At 40.4% G+C, this 22,090-nt stretch overlaps 1 protein-coding gene across 8 annotated transcripts in view; it reads right to left on the bottom strand.

The window, feature by feature from the left end:
• Positions 1-22,090, bottom strand: part of LOC141771212 (chloride channel protein 2-like) — a 165,680-nt gene that overhangs the window by 61,890 nt on the left and 81,700 nt on the right. For 5 of the 8 annotated variants that reach the window (XR_012594694.1, XM_074641232.1, XM_074641235.1 and 2 more), the window contains 7 exons: positions 19,563-19,694; positions 17,656-17,784; positions 15,723-15,856; positions 13,345-13,422; positions 7,338-7,416; positions 5,802-5,927; positions 5,142-5,226 (listed from right to left, as the gene is read on the bottom strand). Coding sequence is in view for 7 of the 8 variants with exons in the window: in XM_074641232.1 (XP_074497333.1) it covers positions 5,142-5,226; positions 5,802-5,927; positions 7,338-7,416; positions 13,345-13,422; positions 15,723-15,856; positions 17,656-17,784; positions 19,563-19,694 (763 nt within the window). In the remaining variant the exon portion in view is untranslated. Of the gene's footprint in view, positions 1-5,141; positions 5,227-5,801; positions 5,928-7,337; positions 7,417-8,059; positions 8,084-13,344; positions 13,423-15,722; positions 15,857-17,655; positions 17,785-19,562; positions 19,695-22,090 lie in introns of all 8 variants that reach the window. The other 3 variants (XM_074641231.1, XM_074641234.1, XM_074641237.1) reach the window with 1 other exon arrangement.

Below are 22,090 nucleotides of genomic sequence, written 5' to 3'. Positions count from 1 at the left end.
AGAGGGAAGAGAGAGGTAGGGAGAGGAAGAATAGGCTCAGACATCTATGCAGACAACCTAATGCTTATAAATTTATCTTGCTGCATTATTAATTCCATCAAATACCTCTGAATAAATAATGATCAGGATGATGAGGGAGTCTTTGCCCCCGTGGTGCAGCCGAGGAAAACACTGCATGCATGCCATTCTGTGTTCTTTGTAATTGTACCCTTAAAATAACCAAATGTTCCAAAAGGGTTTATGGTAAAGATTAGACTGATGGTAAGGGTACTCTCTGAGGTCAAGCAGAGTTTGGGTACTAGTTGAGGTCAAGCAGGGTTACAGACACTGAAGAACTGCAGGGTGTGGAACAATAAAACTGATAATAAACTGATTCAGAGGGGGGTCCAAGTCATTGTTTTGCAAGTCACAAGTAAGTCCCAAGTAATGACAGGCAAGTCCCGCATCAAGTCCCAAATCAAGTCCCAAGTCAAGATAGGCAAGTCCGCCGTCCAGACAGGCCAGTCCTGAGTCAAGTTCCAAGTCAAGACGGGCAAGTCCTGAGTCAAGTCAGAAGCAATGACAGGCAAGTCCCGCATCAAGTCCCACGTCAAGTCCCAAGTCAAGATAGGCAAGTCCCAAGTCAAGTCCCAAGTCAAGAGAAGCAAGCCCCAAGTCAAGTCCCAAGTCAAGATAGGCAAGTCCCGAGTCAAGAGAAGCAAGTCCCAAGTCAAGACAGGTAAGTCCCAAGTCAAGACAGGCAAGCCCTGAGTCAAGTCCTAAGTCAAATCCCAAGTCAAAACAGACAAGTCCCAAGTCAAGACAGGCAAGTCCCAAGTCAAGATCCAAGTCTAGACAGGCAAGTCCTGAGTCAAATTCCAAGTCAAGACAGGCAAGTCCTGAGTCAAGTCAGGCAAATCCCGAGTCAAGTCCTAAGTTCATTCCCAAATCAAAACAAACAAGTCCCAAGTCAAGTCCTGAGTCAAGAAAGGCAAGTCCAAGTCATGTACCAAGTCCTAAACAGGTCAAGTATTTTCAAGTTAAGACATGCAAGTCCTGAATCAAGTCCCAGGTCAAAACAGACAAGTCCCACGTCAAGTCCAAAGTCAAGACAGGTAAGTTCTAAGCCAAGTCCTAAAAGTTTTGAGTCCTAAACAAGTCAAGTATTTTTAAGTCAAAAGACTCAAGTCCAGGTGAAGTCAGGAGTTATTGGTGTTAAAGTCCAAGTCGAGTTGCAAGTCTTTCCCCCCTGATTTATCAATTAATTGTTCATCTATAAAATGTCAGAAAATAGTAAATAAAATGAGCATCACAATGTATATACTGTATATATACAGTATACAGTACACAGTATATATATATGACTATACTGTATATTTCAGACCCATTTTTTTGAGAGACGGATTAACACAATGTTGCTGCTTTTGGTCTTTTTATGGGATTTGTTGACACTAACAAAAATATAGAATATTGCCAGCCTTGTGCTCGTTTATGTTTTTCTACTATATCTTATACTCTACTAGCATGTGAGCAAGGACAAATGTGCAAACATAAAAAGGTGATAAGATACACATAGCTAGTGACGTCTTCACACTATTCCATTCATCGATATAGCATTGAGCCAGAAAAACGTGGGCTAAAAGAAGGTTGTTGTAAACACGGATGTAAACAATCCAGGCTTCGAAATGCTTAACAAAAGCTTTAAAAATGTTTTACGAGGAAGGAAAGGCATTCAACCTGTTTGTCAGACCTCAAGGACACACACATGGTGAGAAACACTGGATGTAAACATAGCTTTGCTTGTTTACAAGAAAACTACAGGGCACCTTTAAGGTCAATGCTTTCTGGGAACCTGAAATTAATTTGTTGCAACCACAATACAAAATACAACACAGCACAATGAGGCCATTGTGAAAATGCCCGATTGGGGTGTGAAGTGAAGACTGTCATTGGATGTGTATATATTGACACGTTCACTTATATAATCACTGTCCTGAGTGTATTTGCACGTTTTGCAGGAATCAGGTTGTACTCAAGCCTCGTTCATTCCAGTGATTCTCACTTCGGAAACACTTTGACGCCCACATACTTATAAGCACTCATATATATTCATGCTTATATATTAATGCTTTATAACACTAACAAGCATTTTATATAATATAATATATAATAAAGGTCAAGTACCATAATGCTTCATAATTGCTGGTCACTCACTACCAGGTCTCTCTTGAGAATTGGACATTGTGTCGCAATGACATGACCTGTCTAAATAAATGTTAGAGGTGCAGTGTGTAGGATTTGGTGGCATCTAGAGGTGTGGTTGCAGATTGCAACCGAGAGTACCCTTCCGCTCACTCCTCCCTTTCCAAGACTGCGGAACACATGAGTAGAGCGCAAAACACCGTTCACCTCGCTCACAAGCGTGTCAGAGAACTACGTTGTGGCCTTCAAGTGACGTAAAAACGTGAAAGTCTCTCTCTAGAGCCAGTGTTTGGTTTGTCCGTTCTGGGCTACTGTAGAAACATGGCGAAGCAACATGGTGGACTCTGTGAAGAAGACCCGCTCCCTATGTAGATATGAAGGACTCATTCTAAGCTAACGAAAACACAACGATGCTTAGTTTCAGGTGATTATACACTAATGAAAACATAGTTATGAATATTATATTCTATTTCTGCTAATAGATCCCCCAAAATGCTGGCCCTTTAAATTTTTTTTATTTTTTTTTTATATGCCAGGTTCATAGTGTATTGTCTATAGTTACATACATAATCTTTTTATAATGCATTATAATGTGATTATAAGTTACTCCACGTGGAGGATTGTTTACTTTAAGTAAAGTGAAAAAAATAATCTATGCAAGAACCATGTTGTAATTTTTTTTTTTTTACTTAAAGCAAACAATAACCACTTAGAGTAACTTATAATCACATTATAATGCATTATAAGAAGATTATAATGTATTACAACTATGGGTCTTATAATACACTATGATCCTCATAAAAAAAATGTCAGTGAGTGACCAGCAATTATGAAGTATTATGATAATTGACCTTGTTATGTTATAAAGCACTGTGGGTATTTATGAATGCTTATAACTATTATTATACAATGCTATAAGCAGATTATAATGCATAATAATCTTCGTATAGACATGGGCGTCATAGAAAGTGTCCTCCTTACTTCTAAGGCCCAGAAGTGTGAACAGTAAGTAGAATAGTGTGTGACTCTTCAAAGACGTGCCCTTGGCAGCATGCAGCACAGAACTAAATCTTTCTGTCCTAGTTGACTGAGACACTGACCGACTTTCCTCGCTTGACAGCTATTGGCAAGGGAAGATGGAAACTACACGGGTGCCCCGGCACAATGTCTCCTCCTCACATACACACACTCTATATCACAGAGTAAACTGTGGCTAAGCACTCTGCTGCCTTCTCTGGAGACAGTGTTAAGTGTAATGTACGAGTCACTGACGCAGTAGTGGGTGTTAACACTTCTGGTCAGAAAAAACAAGAAAAAAATGAAGAACAAAAGACAGAAAAGAAGAGAGGGGTTTTCTTCTTTTGGAGAGCCAAGGCAGAGTTACACACAGGCATCGGAAACACCTCCCATGTCCCGTCCAGGAGCCCCTGGTTTCGTTCACGGCCACGCAGGAGCCCTCAGGCTATGGCAGCATAAAATAAGACATCCCTCAGTGCACTGGCAGCAACTGTTGCCAGCTGAATTATCCATGTTAGGTGACTCACGCAGGCTACCCTGAAGTAACACCTTCACAAGCTACAGTGAGAGCAGCTTCTGAATAATATCTGAATCGATGCTGCCGTCCCGGTGAATGGGAATACCTGTCAGAACAGCCAGATGGACCAAAACAATGACTCAGTGTTTGAATTTATTAGAACTTTTAATGGAAAACCAAACCTGTGTTCATTTTAACACCAGTGTGTGTTGACAAAAGTTAGTTTTTACAACTTTCTAATAAGGTGAATATTTATAAAGGGTTTATAAATTGTAAATGAATGAATTGATGGTTTTTGTATTGATCGCTCAGTTTCTTTTTCTACTTTTTGGGGTTTTGAATTAAATATATTCCCAACTTGTGCCCATATCAGGGCTCAAAATTATTTTTTTCTGTGTATAGTACATGCACTGTAACTTTGAAAATTACATGCACCAACTTTTTAACCTGCACCAATTTGTTTTTTTATTGCACCATTTGGTGTATTTGTTCATCTTTCTCTGCACTTCCGTCACAATCGGATCCAAACGAAAAAAATCCAATATCTCAAATGACCATGACAGTTTTTCCTCGCCAAAATTTAGTATGTTTGTAGCGTTATTTAGCCTCCTTCCCGACAAACCAGTATGACATGGTTGGTACCATATCTTCATTCTAGCTTTGAAACTGAGCCTGCTACAACCTAAATTTCACAAGTTGCATTAATGTGTTAAAGAAATTAATGGCGTTAACACTAATTTGCGTTAACATGTTATTATCGCGTTAAGTTTGACAGCCCTACTTACCATATAATTTGAGCTGTCTTTCCCTGCACAATAATGTGCAGTGAAACTACTTCAAATGTTATTTGGTCATAGGAAGATTTTGAGCAGAAATTCATTGCTCTTCTCAGCAAACCTAATATGGAAACCTTTTTTTTTTTTATCATATTAGGACTTCTTTGGTGACGTTGCATATTCAACAAGAGTTAATATAGTATGATGTTTAAATTATTGCTGTAATGTGAGTCTTCATCCTTTTTGGCTGCTCCACTGATCAGTACCGTTAACAGCACGAATAGACGCGCTTCAAAATCCAAACGGCAGCTTGACCGGGTTTGACACGGTGCTGCTATTGCACTGTGCTGCTCTGTCTTGTCTGTCTGTGTGCTGTAAGTGTCCTCTTTGCGTTATCAGTTGTAAATTTGTTTTTCACTGCGTGAGAAAATGGACGCGTGGCGAGAGAGCGTGTGTCAATGCGTGAGAGTTAGCAGCCCTGCACATTATATTTTCTGCACCAAGTTATGTCCAAGGGTGCATGTAGAGCTGAGAATTATGTGCAAAGCTCAAATTTGATGTAGACTCCTGTGTATATGCACATGGTATTTTGAGCCCTGCTATATGTATTTGTAAAATCAGACATTAACCAATCACTAATCAAGACTCACCCAATGACGGCGAAGGCTGGAAGCTCCTGGAGGTCAAAGGGAAAGTCTAGCCGGAATCGGGTTTTAAAAAGGGCTGTGATGGTCTCTGGGGAAAGACAAAGTAGAGCAAGAGTTTGGAAAGAGAACAGGACACTGTCCAAACAATCATTCAAATCACAACACAAAGTCCAAGACAAGGTCTCGGCTCCTGCAATGGGTTGCAGTGCACTGTAGAAGTGTTACAGCAGGCAACGTTTTGTTCCTAATAGAAGGTAACAAGTGAGAAGTAAACAGAAAAAGTTCAGCTCATCGTGTAGATGCCGACCAGAACTACTGATCTAACAGGGCTGGAGAAAATGTTGTCGAAACCTTGGGCTAACAAGGCACTGGAAATCCTGAGGAAGCCATTCGATTGGCTGGGAGTTTGAACATCTACTTCTGGAAACTGAAACTCTTGTTAGTTTTCAACAAACCTCCATCTTTGGTGCTAGTTTCCACCCTCACTTATCCTTTATTTCCATCATTAAGATGTGTGAGTTTCACCCATGTTAGTGACCTAAGTCTTGGTAGTTTGATAGACTTTTCTGAACTTTGAAAGAATATTTGAATATTGTGAATTGTAAAGTAAAAAAAAAAAGACTTCCATCAATATAAAGTATTTTGAGCACAAGCCCTCCTTACCTTCGTCTCTGTTCCACACAGCCAGAACTCTGAAGATGAAGGCACTGAAGGTAGCAGCAAAGAAACCTCTCCAATAGTTCCTCACCGCGAAGAACGTGGATGTTACCTCTATACTGAACAACACACCTGGAACGCACACACACACACATTGCATACCATTTAAAATGAATTGGTCACAGTTTGGTCATTATGTTCTCCACACGTACTCATAGAAACCTGGGTCACGCATGATTAATAATACAGTAAAAAAAGACTCATGTAATATAGTGATAATGGTATTGTTGCTCAAGAGGTGCAGGTTTTATTTATACGACATTTAAAATATGAATATGCAGGAAAATAGTTTTGAACGTAGCAGTGCAGTGTGTTTAGACTGGTGGTTAATAAATGCTACAGCTCAACAAAACCCAAGCCAAGTTCCTGTGTCTTGCTCGCCACCTGCTGACTAAAGTGAGGAGGGTCAGCCCCGAAGCTAGAGACAACTTCGGCCCAGGCTCACTTAAGGTGGGCTGTTAAGGTGGACCAGCTATTCTCATTTTGTGACAAGCAGCTGCTGAGTCAATTGCAACATCTAGTGGTAAAATTTGGTATACCAGCCTGGTCCGGTGTTCTCTAAGTAAGGGATAATGTACAGCGAGCCGGTCATTGTTGTGAAAGAATACCGTGTCGGGGTGTAGCATCGTCGGGGTGTGGCATCGCACTGTCTGGTATTCTTTCACAACAATGACCTGCTAGCTGTACATTACCCCGCTTATTACACAGCTACTTACTTAAGAAATTAAAAATTTGCCACAAAAATGGTCCACCAGAGTCCGACATCAAAACTGCGCCCTTAGCAACGGTCTGCTATACAAAGCAACGGTCTGTTATAAAGAAATAACAGACCGCAGAATGCCGTGATTGACCAATCAGAATTGAATATTCTACAACGCCGTGTAATATGAAGCATTAATTTTTTCTTCCAGGGTTTTAATTTACATAACTTGCTAACACACACTGTATGTACCTTGTGTTTAGAGTGAATGGATGAATTAAAAACTCACCTGGAAGAAAACATGAATGCTTTTAGTCCTATTCAGAATTTGGGTTAGTGGTGCACTTCAGCCTCTTGTGGCCGAAATTTTTATTACAACAACAAAGACAAAGACAACAACACAAATTTCACCTGCCAAAACCTTTTTTTTTGTCCACCTGTTCTTAAGTCAAAAGACTCCAGCTCAGTATTAGCTGGACAAAGTCATGACAAGCTGTAAAATGACTAAACAAGCAAAGGTGGAGGAAAAGCTTGCTGCTAAATAAATAATGCCACTCACACAAACTCGCCGTGTACTAAGGCCCTAAATTTAACATGGGATGATATTAGATGTACAGACAGAGATATTGCCTTCACTATAATATCCCCGCTGAGTGACATAAAGCTCACCCTGTGTTATTGCACGTTATATGATGTGCAGTTGATATTATATATATATGGTAGCCCTCGGTGTATTGAGTTGACAGACTTACGTTAGTATATATTTTTCTATGAAAACTCACCTCCTATGGGGGCAGCAAAACAGCAGCCCACTCCCACAGCACAGGCCGCCGCCAGCATCTCGATGTTCCTCGACTCATTCTGAAACACACACAAATATACATTTCAGTCAGTCTTTGATACGTTGACACATTTAAGTAACTAGCTCGAAGAACAAATAAACAGGTAGAATCTGAACACATATTGTAATTAAATATCACACATTGGATGTACACTAACTATACTGACAATCTCTTTACTGACAAAACTGCCCGTTCTCATTCCCAGGGCGGCAAATACAGATACTTTGAGACGCTTGCCGGCGTTAGATAGACGATCACGGTGCACCCTGGGAAATTGAGTTGTGTTTTTTTGTTGACAAGCCTGATCTTACTTACCTTCATTCCTATGAGACTGGCTTACTTCAAGCAGCATGGCAGTGATAAAGAAAGGTTAGTGTGTGTGTGACTGTACACTCCGTGGCTTATCCTGGTCTTACAGTGTGGAGCTCTTGATAAACATGCTGTACTGCACACACACACACACACATCTCTCTCACACAGGAAGATGGTCACAAAGTAATATAAAGAGGCGGTCAAGAGACATTACAAATACAGTTTGCACTGCAATATTTAGATATAATTTAACTTTTTTGCAGCGTTAAACACTTTGACAAGACTGCAAACGTGGGGAAGATGACAAACATGGACTGTGGGGCATGCTGGGAATTATGCAAATAAATTACCTTAAGCCCTACAAGAATGGGCTCCTTCAGGAAGCATGGGAGTAAGACACAAAGTTAGAATACTAAGAAACGATGAAGACTTTTTTTTTTACTGTCAATACTAACACAGTGTGCATTGCTGTAATATAAATCTGATTTTATTATATTTTATTCAACTTAATCACCAAAGTCTCCAGAGTTTTAGCACAAACACTTAAAATCGACATTCAGAGATCTGATAAAAAATATGTTTCCAGTTATCCCTTGTGAAAAAAGTCACATGTGAAAACTGACATGTGACTTTATTTTAAAAGCTAATCACTTGTGAACATGTCCAGATCACATGTGACATTATTTTATCTTCACATGTTAAAATTTTAGCTCGCAGCTGAAAATAACCAATCACAAGTGAAAATATTCAATTCTCATGTGAAATAGTTGTTTTCACATGTGACATTATTTTATTTTATATGTTAAAATTTTAGTTCACATGTGTAATTCACATGTGAAGAAGAAAATTTCTCATGATTTCATGTGTCGTGTTTTGTTTCCATATGTGGAAATTTCAATCCACACGTGAATAAAAGTCAATCACATACAAATGTAATTAATTCTCATGTGAAAATGTAAATTTTGACATGTGGAAATTTTCATTTATATGTGAAAAAAGCACTTGTGAAAATGTCCAGTTCACGTGTGACATTATTTTATTTTCCCGTTAAAATTTTAGTTCGCAACTGAAAATAGCCAATTGCATGTGAAAATATTCCATTCACATGTGAAATAGTTATTTTCACATGTGACATTATTTTATTTTATATTTTAAAAACTTGAGAAAAACCAATCACATGGGAATGTAAGTAATTCTCCTATGAAAATGTAAATTGCACATGTGGAAATTTTCATTTATATGTGAAAAAAGCACATGTGTGAAAATGTCCAGTTCATGTCACATTATTTTATTTTCACATGTTCAAATTTTAGTTCACATGTGGAAATAGTCAATCGCATGTAAAAATTTGTGATTCACAGGTGGAGAAGCACATTACTTGTGATTTCAGGTGCCATGTTTTGTTTCCACATGTGGAAATTCTAATCCACACTTGAAAAAAAGCCAATCACATATGAATGTAAGTAATTCTCGTGTGAAAATGTAAATTTCAAATGTGGAAAATGTCATTATTTTATTTTATGTTAAAATTTTGGTTCACGTGAAATGTTCAATTCACGTGAAATTGTGATTTCGTAAAGGATATCTGATCCAGATCCTGCCCTTTTCAAATAATGGTGTTCTCCATGTGTGTGTATATTGAAGTACTCATCCCTCTTTTTTTTAAAGTACAACAAGCTATCTAAAAGGCTTCTGGAAAAAAAGCTGTTTTTTCCAGCCCACAGGCCACATTAGCATACTGTACTTGAAACTCTGGAGAGGACCAGATACTGCTGCAGAGGGACACTTCACACACTCTCAGCATTAATATGCAATAAAATGCAGCACAACACTCCAGAGGGGAGGGGAGAGCGGGAGAGAGAGTAGCAGAGGGTTAAAGGGGGACAATGTGGGTGATGATGATGATGATGATTACAGAAGATAAAAAAAAGGTAGATGGAAAAATTAAAAAGAAAAAGAGAGAAAATGGAGGAGATGGAGAGACAGAATGTGTTTACGGAGGGTAAACTAACAGCAGTCAGAAACTATCTGGTGAACAAAGTGGAGCATTTAGCAGCTAAAGAGTCAGATATTTCCCTCAGGTGTTGGTGGAGACCAAAAACAGCTAAAAGAGAGAGAACTTACAGTTTTCGTCAGCATAATATAAGCATAAGTATGACTCCAAATGAATGTTGATCTGTACCTGCTGGATATTATTTACCATATCAACCTGAAGGTGATGATATGTTGATGTTATGGTCATAACTGGTTTCTGCTGTCCTAAGTTTTAATCATAGTCTGTATATTAGAAGTGGACGGAGTCACTGTGACGTCACCCGTTGGTTTGTGGACTGCTGTTTTGAAGCCTCGAGTTTGGCATTTAGACACTAGAGGGTGGAGCTAAGTACAACCGACCACTGAATAAGACATTTTTAGGCGACCAAAAAGGTTATAATTAACTTTCATGAACTGATGGCGAGGTAAAGCAGCTGTGGACGGGTGCAGCAGAAAAACGTATTGAACTAACGTGGCGTCCACAGCAGTACATTGCTTAGCTTCTGTGCCAGTACTCCTGTCTGCTTCTCCAAACTGTGAGCATGCCAAACGCCGTCTAAGTTACGGTATGCAATACAATGACTATAAGGATGTATATATACTGTACATGTAGCCGCATCATCATGCAGAATCATGCAGGTCACGTGGGAAAACGTTTTTAGAAGGTCCATTATGTATGTATATATATATATATATACATACATAATGGACCTGCCGTTTAATAGAAGACGGCTGGTCTGTAATTCTTCAGGCAGCCCTTTTTATGTTAAAATGAACTCAGTCCAATCACCAATAATAATTATTATAATACAGTATATGGCCAAAAGTTTGAGGACATACTCTCAACATACTTTTTGACATGATTTGGACCCTTAGTTCCCTTTAAATTATCACTGTATGCTACAGGCTTTATGTGCTGGTCTCCAGAGAGGTGCTCTCATCTTCAGAAAAGAGAGAGATGAGAGTCAAGATTTTCTCTGCCTTCCCTCCAGCTCCCGGACTCCAATCCCAACGGACAGAGAAGATGGAGAAGGAGAAGAAAAAAGGAGGAGAAGAAGCAGGAGACGATGAAGAAGAAAATTATATTGCTTTCTCCATCCTCCTCGCCTCCATTCCTTTCCCCCGCTGAAACTTTCACCTCTATCTCGGCACATTTCTCTCTGGGAAAAGTTAGTTTTGAAGATGAAAAAGATCTAATTTGCTGACAAATAACATAGTGATTAAACATTTATAAAACGGGTTATTACTGGTTGTTGACTTTGCATTGGATGAAAGAAATTGATTCCTATTAAAAAAGAGAAAAAATATGTATTTCGCGTCTGTGTGCACAGCTACATTTCCCACTTTTTAGCCGAACAAATCTAACTAAAGACAAAAGCCTTTTGTCAGGTGTTGAAGCTCATGTCTTATGTTCTCTCTGCTCTGAGTCATCAAAGACCAAACCAGACAGATATACTGAGTAAAAAAATAAAATAAAGAAGCATCAGACTGCAGCCCTGAATTGTCCACTGTCTACTCATCTTCATTCTCATTTATTCTCTCTGTTCTCCTCCTTCCTATCGTTTCTCTGGCAGCTCACCTGCTGTCATCATCTTTAATCCTTTTCCTCTCTCTTTAACTCTCCTTCAGAAACATGGAAAAATGTCAGCTTTCTTCTCCCTTTCTACCCGTTCCTCTTCATCATTCATTCTGCGAGCACTGACTGAAGATATCCTGATCAATTTTTGATGATCAAGAAATTGATGCAAAATCACTTGAGCTGAATTTAAGTGTCAACTTCTGTCCGACCCGCAACTTCACTGTTTTGGTTCACTCTCACCGCTCTCAAGGCGTCGTTTTCGGCCGCAGCAGGCAGCTGTAAGTGTAAAAGCTCCAAAAAAAAATCAACTGCACACTACGAAACAGCAGTTACAGACCATCTGGTGAACATATGGAGCAGCTAAAGAGCCAGATATCTCCCTCAGGAGTTGGGAGACTAAAATCAGAGCCAATAGTGAGTGAATATTGGACTGAAGGGTCTGACACACCAAGCTGACGGTCGGCCGTCGAACAGTTTGATGCCGTCGGTGAGCGTCTGTCAGCCTAGTTTTTGCGGTGTGTCCCGCAGCGTCGGCTCTAGTCTGTCGGTGTCGGAGGTTTTTCGGCCGATTCAGCATGTTGAATCGGCGGCGGAGCTCGTCGGTGAAAGAAATCACTCTGATTGACTGTTCAGCTTAAACGAATCAGTGCACGAGAGGAGAAACGGAAGTGAGGAAAACAAGCCGACGAGTAAAGTCAAAAGGAAAAACACAGAAGACTCTTCTCATTTGTCATCTTCATCTCATCAGATTATTCCAACACACAGATATTTTCACAACGACATGGCCGTCTGGAATGAAGCTAAGTGGTGAGTGAGAGTGGTGTGATAATGGTCGGCAAATGCCGCTTTGTTTCATGTCCGTGTCATAACGGCTTATATATCCGCCTTCCTCAGTCTTCCTGTTTCTCTTTTTGAATACAGACTACCATCGCCTGCTGGTGTGGAGAGTTATTTCATCTCACGCAGGCGCAGAACGTACGTGCTAACTGGCCAGCTGTTGTCTTTGCGGTGTGTTCAAGTGCAACTTTTTGGCCAAAACAAAGGCGACGTGAGGCGGCACAACTGGTGGTCTTTGTCGCCGCTAGTTCATGATTTCTGATTGGTGTGTCTGGGCCTTTACAGTACATTCATCAGCATAATATAAACATGAGCATGACTCCAAATGAATGCTAATGTTGCTCTCTAACTGCTGGATGTTTACCATGTCAACTTGAAAAATGATGATATGTCGACGTGTTCACAACTTGTTTCTGCTGCACCCAAGTGGCCAAATAAAAAATCAGTTATAGTAAGTTTAAGTTTTAGTGACCAGTTAGCATCCATCCAGATCAATGACATACATTCTATGTTTTACAATGAAGTAAAAAAACAAACAAAACAAATAAAGCAAATATATATATATAGCAATTAGTCTAGCAAATTACAAATGATGCCTTAATTAGTTATTGTGGTGCTTTCCATAATGGTAGTATAACAAAACTAAATGCAATGGAAACCTCTGTATTATTAATGCACTAACCCTACTTTAAATCCTTTTCAGTTTCCTTTATAAATACCTCATGACAGATTTTTGCAGGTTTACTACAAAGAGAACTGTGCTTTACCGTCATGTCTTTGACTGATGCTCATTTCTCGCATCTTTTTAGTATATTAACTGCCAGTAAAAAAATATTACCCGATGAAACCCAGGGCCAAAAAAATCCACAAAACACTCACCGCCGCCTGTTAAGCTTATTGCTTTGAGCACACCGTAATGACTAAAGGCAACTCAGATGAGTGCATCTAACATTTTTATCAACTCAGATAATCTCACATACACTCAAGTACCGCATTCAGTGTGTAGTGGTGAAGGAGAGGGTATGAAAATATGGCATTGAGGTTGAAATAGCTTCTTATATGGTGTATGGAGTGTATGGAAAAAATAATGAACACAGTTAAATCAATTGAGCAGTTGGGCAAAATAGAGAAAGAGTGACAGAAGATGTGAGAGGAAGGGCATTTACATTAAAAATAAAGACTTACTTCATAGATTCCTCCAAACAGAGACATGAACTTGCTGAGGAGAGCAGCACACAAACTGGCGATGTGAACGAATGGACCCTGAAAATAAAACACAAAACAACAGGTTGACATGTTAACATGTTACAGGTTACAAGAAACACTCTCCTGTTAGTTGTGCGTCACACAAGAGAGCACAGAACAACTCTTTGACAACAACAACAAAGTCTGTTGCAGTGAATATTAAAATTCTGGGGATGAAGTTGAGAGTGGAACTAACAGGATTAAAAGTGAGAGCTTCACATCATGCTCCCGTTAAAGGAAGTGAGAGGCCTGCGCTGAATCCAAACTGTGGATTCTGCTGCAGTATTCAGCAAACCAAAAGGGCCTGAGGCTTGTGTGTGGTGTGTGTGTGTGTGTGAGGAGAAAATGTATTTTCCTCTGAGTATGTCTTCAGTCTATGCAGTCTTTTGGGGGATGTCATACTTACCTGAAAATGTTTTTGATAGAAAACACTGAGAAATAGTGATGTACACTCCACACACACCAGTCCAAAAGACACAAACAGCATCTGCATAGCACGGCTGGGGATACTGAAATCTCCAGAAAAACATTATTGTTCCTCCCTTTGGGTTTCGACAAGGTCTCCAGTTAAATCTGCACACTCCTTTTTTTCCTTCTCCAGATTTCACACCGGTTGCTCTCGACCTGAACCTGAGCATGTCGGCTCCATCATGAGCCTTTTATGAATCATTTGTAATTCATGCTGCAGGGAGGTAGGGGACTGGAATGGGAATGAGCCGGGGAGGGAAATGCTTCCCTGGGAAATTCATATATTGTAAGATGTTAGTCCTGTTATGTGGCTGTTTTCACATATAGTCCTTTTTAAATGAACCAAACTCTAAAGTGGACCAAAAGGTGTACCAACAGAAAAGGGACTCAGTTCTTTTTGCGTTCACATTGTCAGTTCATTTGAAAGAGGACTCGGTTCTGTTTCTCGTCCACTTCAGCTCTGATGGCGCCTCAGTCTTCTCTCTGTTCACACTATAGTTCCTACCTTCATCACACTGCTGGTCAATGCTTTCCCCTTCAATGACATTTTTAGGTGTGGCACAGGCGCTTCCACACAGAATACTTGTCCAATTCGTCGTAAAAGGGGGCATTATGTAAGTATCTATTTTATATTGCTGTGAAAACATCTCCTTCAAACAACTGGATTTATTCAAATTCCTTGCCCAAAAACTACATTTTACAAGATTACACTTCATGATAACATCATTTTCGTCCCAGTACGCATTTGAAGGCATCATATTATGACTCAATGGAACCTCAGTTTGTTAGCCGTTAGCTCCATTATTTAGCCATATAGTACTGTGCTGCCTACCGACTAACGCTATCTAGCTCTCCTCCCGCTGATTTCAACTCGGATTTGTTGTTCACGGTGTAGCATTATCAGGGATCGGCGACTACAAACAAACCAAACTCAGACCACCTCCAGAGGAGGTCTGAGTATGGCTCATTTCAGAGGGTTCTGAGTTCTTTTGGAGAACTGGAAGGGACCAAGTGTGAAAACACGCCAAGGATGATTTTGTTTATATAGCATCTTTTAAAACAAAGTTACAAAGTGCAGAAATGCAGTTGAACTGACTAACCAGGTTGCATCGGGGTAACATGTATCGGGAGAGAAGTATATATGCAGTTACAGTTACAATTCAATTTGAATTACAAGCTTTACATCCTGCTCTATCAGTGTTCCTACACTTCACTTTGACCCACATGGGGTTTTTGATGACTTATAATGGTTTGAATTGAAGCCGCAGACAGCTGGTATCCTGTGCTAATATTTAGCGGATGGATGTTTGGTAAACTGGCGTTCAAACTCGACGGCAGCTTGGTGCCAATCTGGATTCTGTATTTTATCACAAACAAATGTTTAATACTGTGAATCACTAAAAGTGTTTTAGCAAACAACATAACTGTTGAATATGGGTCAACATAAAGCCAAGTTAACATATATAAAGAGGGTAAATTGAAAGTTGTTTTGTAATGGACAGTTTATTCGTCAGTAGCAGACACACACACACACTTACTTGCTCTCATACACACAAAAACATGAAAGCATATATGAGTCACGTTTTTTTCTCGACACATGTTTGAGCAGCTTGCATTTTGTCTCGTTTGTCTTATGAGTCACATATTGATTGACTCATTGATCGACATCTGTTTGTGCTGCGTGTGTTTGTCACATACAGAAGTGTCCCAGCGTAGTCTCTTCCCATTATGTTCTACTCAAGACTACATGCACACACAAATGGACGCATTCAGTAAATAAAGGCCTTTAGGAGCCCATAGAGTGGGTAAAGATGATGATGTGTGTGTGTGTGTGTGTGTGTGTGTGTTACCTCCTTGCCCAAGGGCATGCCGCTGCCCAGAGCGCAGGTGAGACCGATGACTTTGGCCACGAATGTTTTGAAGGTGAGGTATTCTTTCAGCACAACTCCTCTCAGGATGGTTTTCATCTCTGGAATACCTGAACCTGCAGGGTGAGCACAGCTGACGGTTAACCTTTTAAGGGACTGTATGCAAGTTTTCACACATTTTTTATTGCCAATGTGTGCCAACAGGTTGTAACCTAACCTAAAAAATTAGACCTTCCGCATCTTCATAGATTTCCTCTGTCAGCCTGTAGACTGCTTTTAATGTGAAGAATGCGGTACGGTTTTTCTGGGAAAATCCAACAGATGTGACGTCATGTGAGCTCGCGAGTGCCTTTACTCTCTTCAGCTCCGCTACAGGGTTAACAGTGTGCAACCACAGCTAACGTTCGGTTAGAATTGAAGTCCGCTAACGCCGACAAATGACCAGCTCCCACCACAATTCAGACTCCAACACCAACCGAAGCACGGAACCACGGAAGCACAAACAAAACAAAGTCTATTCGCCTCTTTGTATTGACTTTGCATGTAATCACGCTGCGCGAAAAGTTCGCTTCACTCTTGGTGTGAATGCGCCAGTAGTACAGGAAGGGGGATAATCAGAAGAGCACAAAAATTCAATGTCATTCTAAACCCTGTCCTAACCCTATACGAAGAAGAAAGGGGTTTCCAGTCTTTTGCTAAGCTAAGCTAGTCTTATATCTATATTTAGCAAACAGAAAGCGAATAAGTATTAAATATATTTGACTGATATGTCAAACTATTCCTTTAAGATACACCTCATCTGGTTGAAAAAAAGACAACTACTGTAGGCCTTTTCATTGCAAATAGAACTACTGGAATAATTAACATTTAGCTGTCACAGCTTTTTGGATTTCATTTTGACTGACTGCATAATTAATACAGTTTGGAAATAGGATTTTTGCAAAGATACACATTTTTAATTTTAGACAACCCCCTTAGAATATAATTTTCTTAATTGAAATGCTGCTGATAGACGTATTAATTACTCGTCAAATTTCAAAGACATTTTACTCAGTAAAACACTTCTGCAGACGGCAAACTCTGCACCCAGAACATCAGCTTTCAAGTTCCACAATTTCATAATACTTTTGGATGCTTTGCTACAGTATCTTCCATTCATGTAGCTTGCATGTAGGACATTACTGCATACAGCTATTATTAACATACAGCAGGCCAGGAGTCGTCATGTTTGGTCCTTCGGCATTTCAGAGTAGTATTAATGTGACAAGTGTCTAATTATTGTGATTATTTCCACAGCAGATTGTGGTTTCTTTTTCATAGTTAAAAAACACTGTCCCACCTACAACACAGTCTAAAACAGAGGTTTAGTGAGGTGAAGAGTGAAAGGGAGAAAGGGAGAAGGAGGTGTGTCTCACTGATAGCAGAGGATACCTCAGATTCTCAGGAGCACACTCGTCTCTTTAGCCTCTCTTACTTAGACTGACAGTAAAGTCTTTGATATACCTGCAGCAGAAATTACTTCAGGCACCTGACGGAGTGCTGCACTGAATTCAGTATTCAACAGCTTTGAATTTTCTTCCCTCATCTGATACTGGAGCACCCTCGGGGGTGAAGCAGAGCGCAAAAAGGCTCAGAGGGGATTTACAGTGTGTCTCAGTTGTGTTACACTGCAGCAACCATTTACACACAGGTGTTTAGGAGTTCATTAAAATACAGGGTGGCACCAGTCATGGTAGCTGAAGAAGCTATTAGGAAAGCTTAGCTATCAGGGTTTCATTTGGACGTAGTCACTTTATGCACAATTCAAGGTACTTAAATGTGATTCTATTGCCCCTTTTAAGGTATCTTTGGTGTTCATGTGTTGAATATGTTGTTTATCTGTGTGCATGTTGTGTTTTGTGTGTGTCGGTCGTACCAACAGCCTGGGGGGCGAGGATCTGGGTGAAGCCGGCAGAGAAGGTGATGAGGACTACAGGGTAGGTGACCCAGGCCAGATACTGCAGGAACACGTTACTGTCCAGACCACCGTACATCCACTTCTGCGCTGTGGACACACACACACAGACACACACAGAAAACCAGCGCAGACATGTAAACCATAATCCAATGTATCCAGCAACACAGAATATAAAAATACACACAGTAAGAAACACACAGTGCTGAAGGTTCATCCAGGAGAGCCGTCACGTAAACCAGTTAAAGACAGGGAAGTGTGTGTAGTTGTGTGTCTGTCTATGTGTCATTTCAGGACAGGTGGTTAGTCATGTCCTCTATCCAATTAAAAGAACTGTACACCATAACTGGAACTGACAAGACTAAGTTGGCTTCTCCTTGAGAGAACAACACACACCCACACACACACACACACACACACACACAGCCTGAGAAATCCATTTGAATTAGAGCTGGTCCCGTAAGGTTTCAGATCAGCTCTTACAACTCCCTTCAATCATGTTAAGACGCCTACTTTCCTCTTCCTGGAACGCAGAGTTGACTCACTGACAAATCCTTCGTTCACATCACCCCTCCCCCTCCCCCTCCCTCAGTTTCCTGCATCCACCTTGCAGGTAGATGACTGATGCCATAAGAGGCTGTCCATCCATCCCTTCATCCCTTCATCCACCCTGACTCCTTCTCTTTTCTGTCTTCAATCCCTCGCTCTCTTCCTGTACTCCTTCCTAGGGCTTTCGCGCTGAAGGAATACCCCCTGCAGTAATAATGTTTGGCTCAACAGTGCGGCACACAGTATTATTAGTACAGTATTTTTTACACGGCTTTGTTGAATACTCGATTCTGATTGGTCAATCACGGCGTTCTACGGTCTGTATTTCTTTATAGCAGACCGTTGCTATGTATAACAGTCCGTTGCTATGGGTGCAGTTCTGATGTTGGACTCTGGCGGACCGTTTTGGCGGTTGCTTGCCATCCTCTGCAGTTGGCTTGTCAGTAGCACGGTATTGCAATATTGCGGTTATTGCGTCAGCCCTATTCCTTCCTCTGTCCCCCACTTCTTCCTCTACTTCTTCCAATGCTCTCTCAGCTATCTCATCCCTCTTCAACCACACTCTTCTTTCTGTCCTTTGTGCCTACTATCCCTCCAAACATCTTCCCCTTTAACAACTTTTTCAGTCACCATAGGCAACACAATCTAAATACAATCTCTCTCTATTTATGGCCCAAGATCAGTCAAAGAATATCCCATTATTATACAGACGTCTCCAGAGTTTAACTTCCAGAACTCACAAGATAAAATATGTTGGATGGCTCGTATGTTTCTCCATCTAAATGAAATAAATCAGAGAGAGCTGCAGCCTTCTTAATTACACTGACGCCATAAGTCAAATACAGGCTTTGACAGATTTGCACAAAACTACACTTGCAAGTATAACTGGGTCCAAGAAGATCTGAAGGCTTCCTGACACAAAAGGTGGTTTAAAGAGCTTTTTTTTTTTTTTTACATATTTGGATAAGCTGTACGGTGTATGTGAGTGTATGTGAGTAAAATTGTATATGTATGCCTTATATGTTTTATCTTTTTTCCTGGTTTTATTTTGTAGAGGAGAGACTACAATGAAGCACTTTGAAAGAAACCAATTTTCTGTAAAGGCACTTAATAAATAGAGCTGACCCCAAATTTCCCCAACCTCCTATCCATTCCTCCCCGTCTGCATCCATGTATCATCTATCATAAATAATTCCTCCCTTCCTTATTTCTAACAAATCACCTGCCTTTGCCTCCTCGTCATTCGTCAACACCGTTCGTCCCCCAAAGTATAAGTAGAAAATCCAATCCCTCCCTCCCTCCCTCTCTCCGTGCCTCACCTTGTAGACAGATGGCGATGCAGAAGTCCACCACCCAGCTGACCAGGGCCATGAGGAGTCCCAGCAGGATGAGGAAGATCCAGTCCTCCCCGACCCGCGAGATCAGGAACTTCTGACAGCGAACCGTGCAGACTACAGGGGGCGGCAGGAAACCAAAAGAACATGTTAGGGACTACAAAATCACACACTGCAACTACATTACCCAGGAATTGGCACTGAGGTTTGGACAGTGTGTTGAATCCATTAGCCAGGCTTGGCAACAACAGTTGCTGTGTTTCCATCCAACAGTAAACATGTTTACTGCCCAATAATACACTCAATCCAAAATACTGTGTTACTTTACTTCGATGACCCCCACAGTTTATAAGCTGTTACTGATTTTCAGAGGAACTTCCTTCAAGATGAATCACTCCATTTAAACTAGCCATTTGTTATTTGAAACCAAATTATCCTCATATGTTGAATTGTATACTTGCCTGCAATATATGCAAATGCAATGTATTGCCTTGCTTACAGTTTCGCAATATATTGCAATAAATTGAATGGTAAACCCTGTATCATGATCGTATATTCAGATTCATGCCAATACACGGCCCTAAGTAGAACACAGGTTGTGAATTGTTCAGATGAATTGGGACACTGTTAAATGTATTGTTTTAAATGGCATTTCACTTCATCATTCACTATGGACAAATAAAACCACAGCAAGGAGAGATACTCCTAGAGGTAAGTGACTAAATATGTTTTTTGTGATTTATGTGATGCGACCCTTTAAATATCACTTCATTTATTTATTGAGGAAATGCATTTCAATTGCTATTTATAAAAAAAGAGATTAAAACCGGGATGGAAAGCCAGCTACCTTTGATGTAGAAGCCAAAAAGTTATATGACCTCAGAAAAAAAAAAAGCAGTTTGTTACTTTTACCAGTACCAACAGAGGTTATGGCACAACACTATGTTATGACAGAAATTGTCACCTTGTGTTAAGAATGTATTACCTGCATTGTAATGGGGAAAGAGGCTGAAGACAAAACGTACCACACTGATCCACTACACTGGATGTATATTAAAACGCACAGCACAAAAGTCACAGCAAATGGAGCATCTGATTCGACGGTTATCAGGCCATTAAATGGGCATTATCAGTCGCTATAAGTGCCATAGATGTGGGTCCTTAGGGGCCTACTACGTTGTAAAACTGAAAGCAAAACTTAAAAGCAACACTTTCTAATAAAAAAACACAAATTCTTTAGGATTAGGCAACAAAAACAGTTCAGTTTAGGAACTGAAAAAAATCATGTTTTGGCTTAAAATAACTAAATAAGGATACAAACCATGGCCCCCTGGGTGAAAGCCCTTTGTGTGGTGTCCCATCCATCGCCCCCTGACCTCTACCCCATATAGTGTGTCACGATCTCTATTACAGCACCTGACTTTCGCTTCTCCTCCTGTCATAACTACTACGGTTGCTAGAGGTCGCTGTTGTGTTCTTTTAAACCTTTTTTCGGTGGTCTACCATGTCAATAGATGATACAACCTACTAGTGGGTGTAGTAGGCCCCTATTGAACCACATCTATGGTGCTTATAGGGACTGATAATGCCTATTTAACAGCCTGACAACAGTCTAATCGGCCGAATGGAGGCACTATAAAGCAAACACACACACAAACCAGTGCATGAAGCACGATCGGATCTACTATACTCACCTGCAAGCAACAGGAAACTCAGATTCACGGCTAATATGCTGCATAACACTCGGTCCGAGATGTGCATACCCAGTTACTAATTGTGGCTTAATAGCTGGAACAAAACATTAGTGTGACTGTGACTCATTAGGATGTGCACGCACACACCATAACTCATAATGCCTCTCGTTCACACCGTTCACATCTTTCCTCTCCTCCAGGCCTGTCCTTGTTTCACTTTTCTCTTCTGCAGAGAAATAACACTCGGGAGCGGTGGGGTGCCCCTCACACTAACGACACTCACACTCTTTTTGTTTCTTCTCCTTTCACCTCCAGCGTACAGAACAAATGTGCATGTAATGTTGTTTTTCTCAGCAGTCTTTTGTATTTCAATGTACCCAAAAATACCCATAAACTTTTCCTTAAACGTGCCAAGTATTTTCACAAGGGAGAACACGATGGCCAAAAGGAGGTTTATACCTGCTATCCTAACCCTTAGAGACCCACTTAGATCAGTTTTAGTCTTTTTTAGGGGGGTACAGGGGGTCTTTATGGGGAGATAGCAGGTCAACAGTAGATGTCACATAGAAGTGGTGTACATCATCTGAAAGCTGGGAACCTGAAGATTAATTTGAGATGCAGCTCAGCACTGTGTGTCAAGTTGTTCTAGTAATAAATCAGAAATAAACATGATTTAATTCATTAAAATAAATTGTCAAAGTGTATAAGGGCTTAGAACATTATGATTGAAGTATATGATGATCATTCCCATGCTCTATTATGTCTCTATAAGTTGTTTTTTGGGTTGATACCGTTTGTTACACAGATTTGGTGCTAAAT

This window comes from Sebastes fasciatus, chromosome 7 (genome assembly GCF_043250625.1).
Source record: "Sebastes fasciatus isolate fSebFas1 chromosome 7, fSebFas1.pri, whole genome shotgun sequence".
NCBI classification, from domain to species: Eukaryota; Metazoa; Chordata; class Actinopteri; order Perciformes; family Sebastidae; genus Sebastes; species Sebastes fasciatus.
Note: the sequence above shows the minus strand (reverse complement) of the source record. Positions and strands in the feature narration are given on the sequence as shown.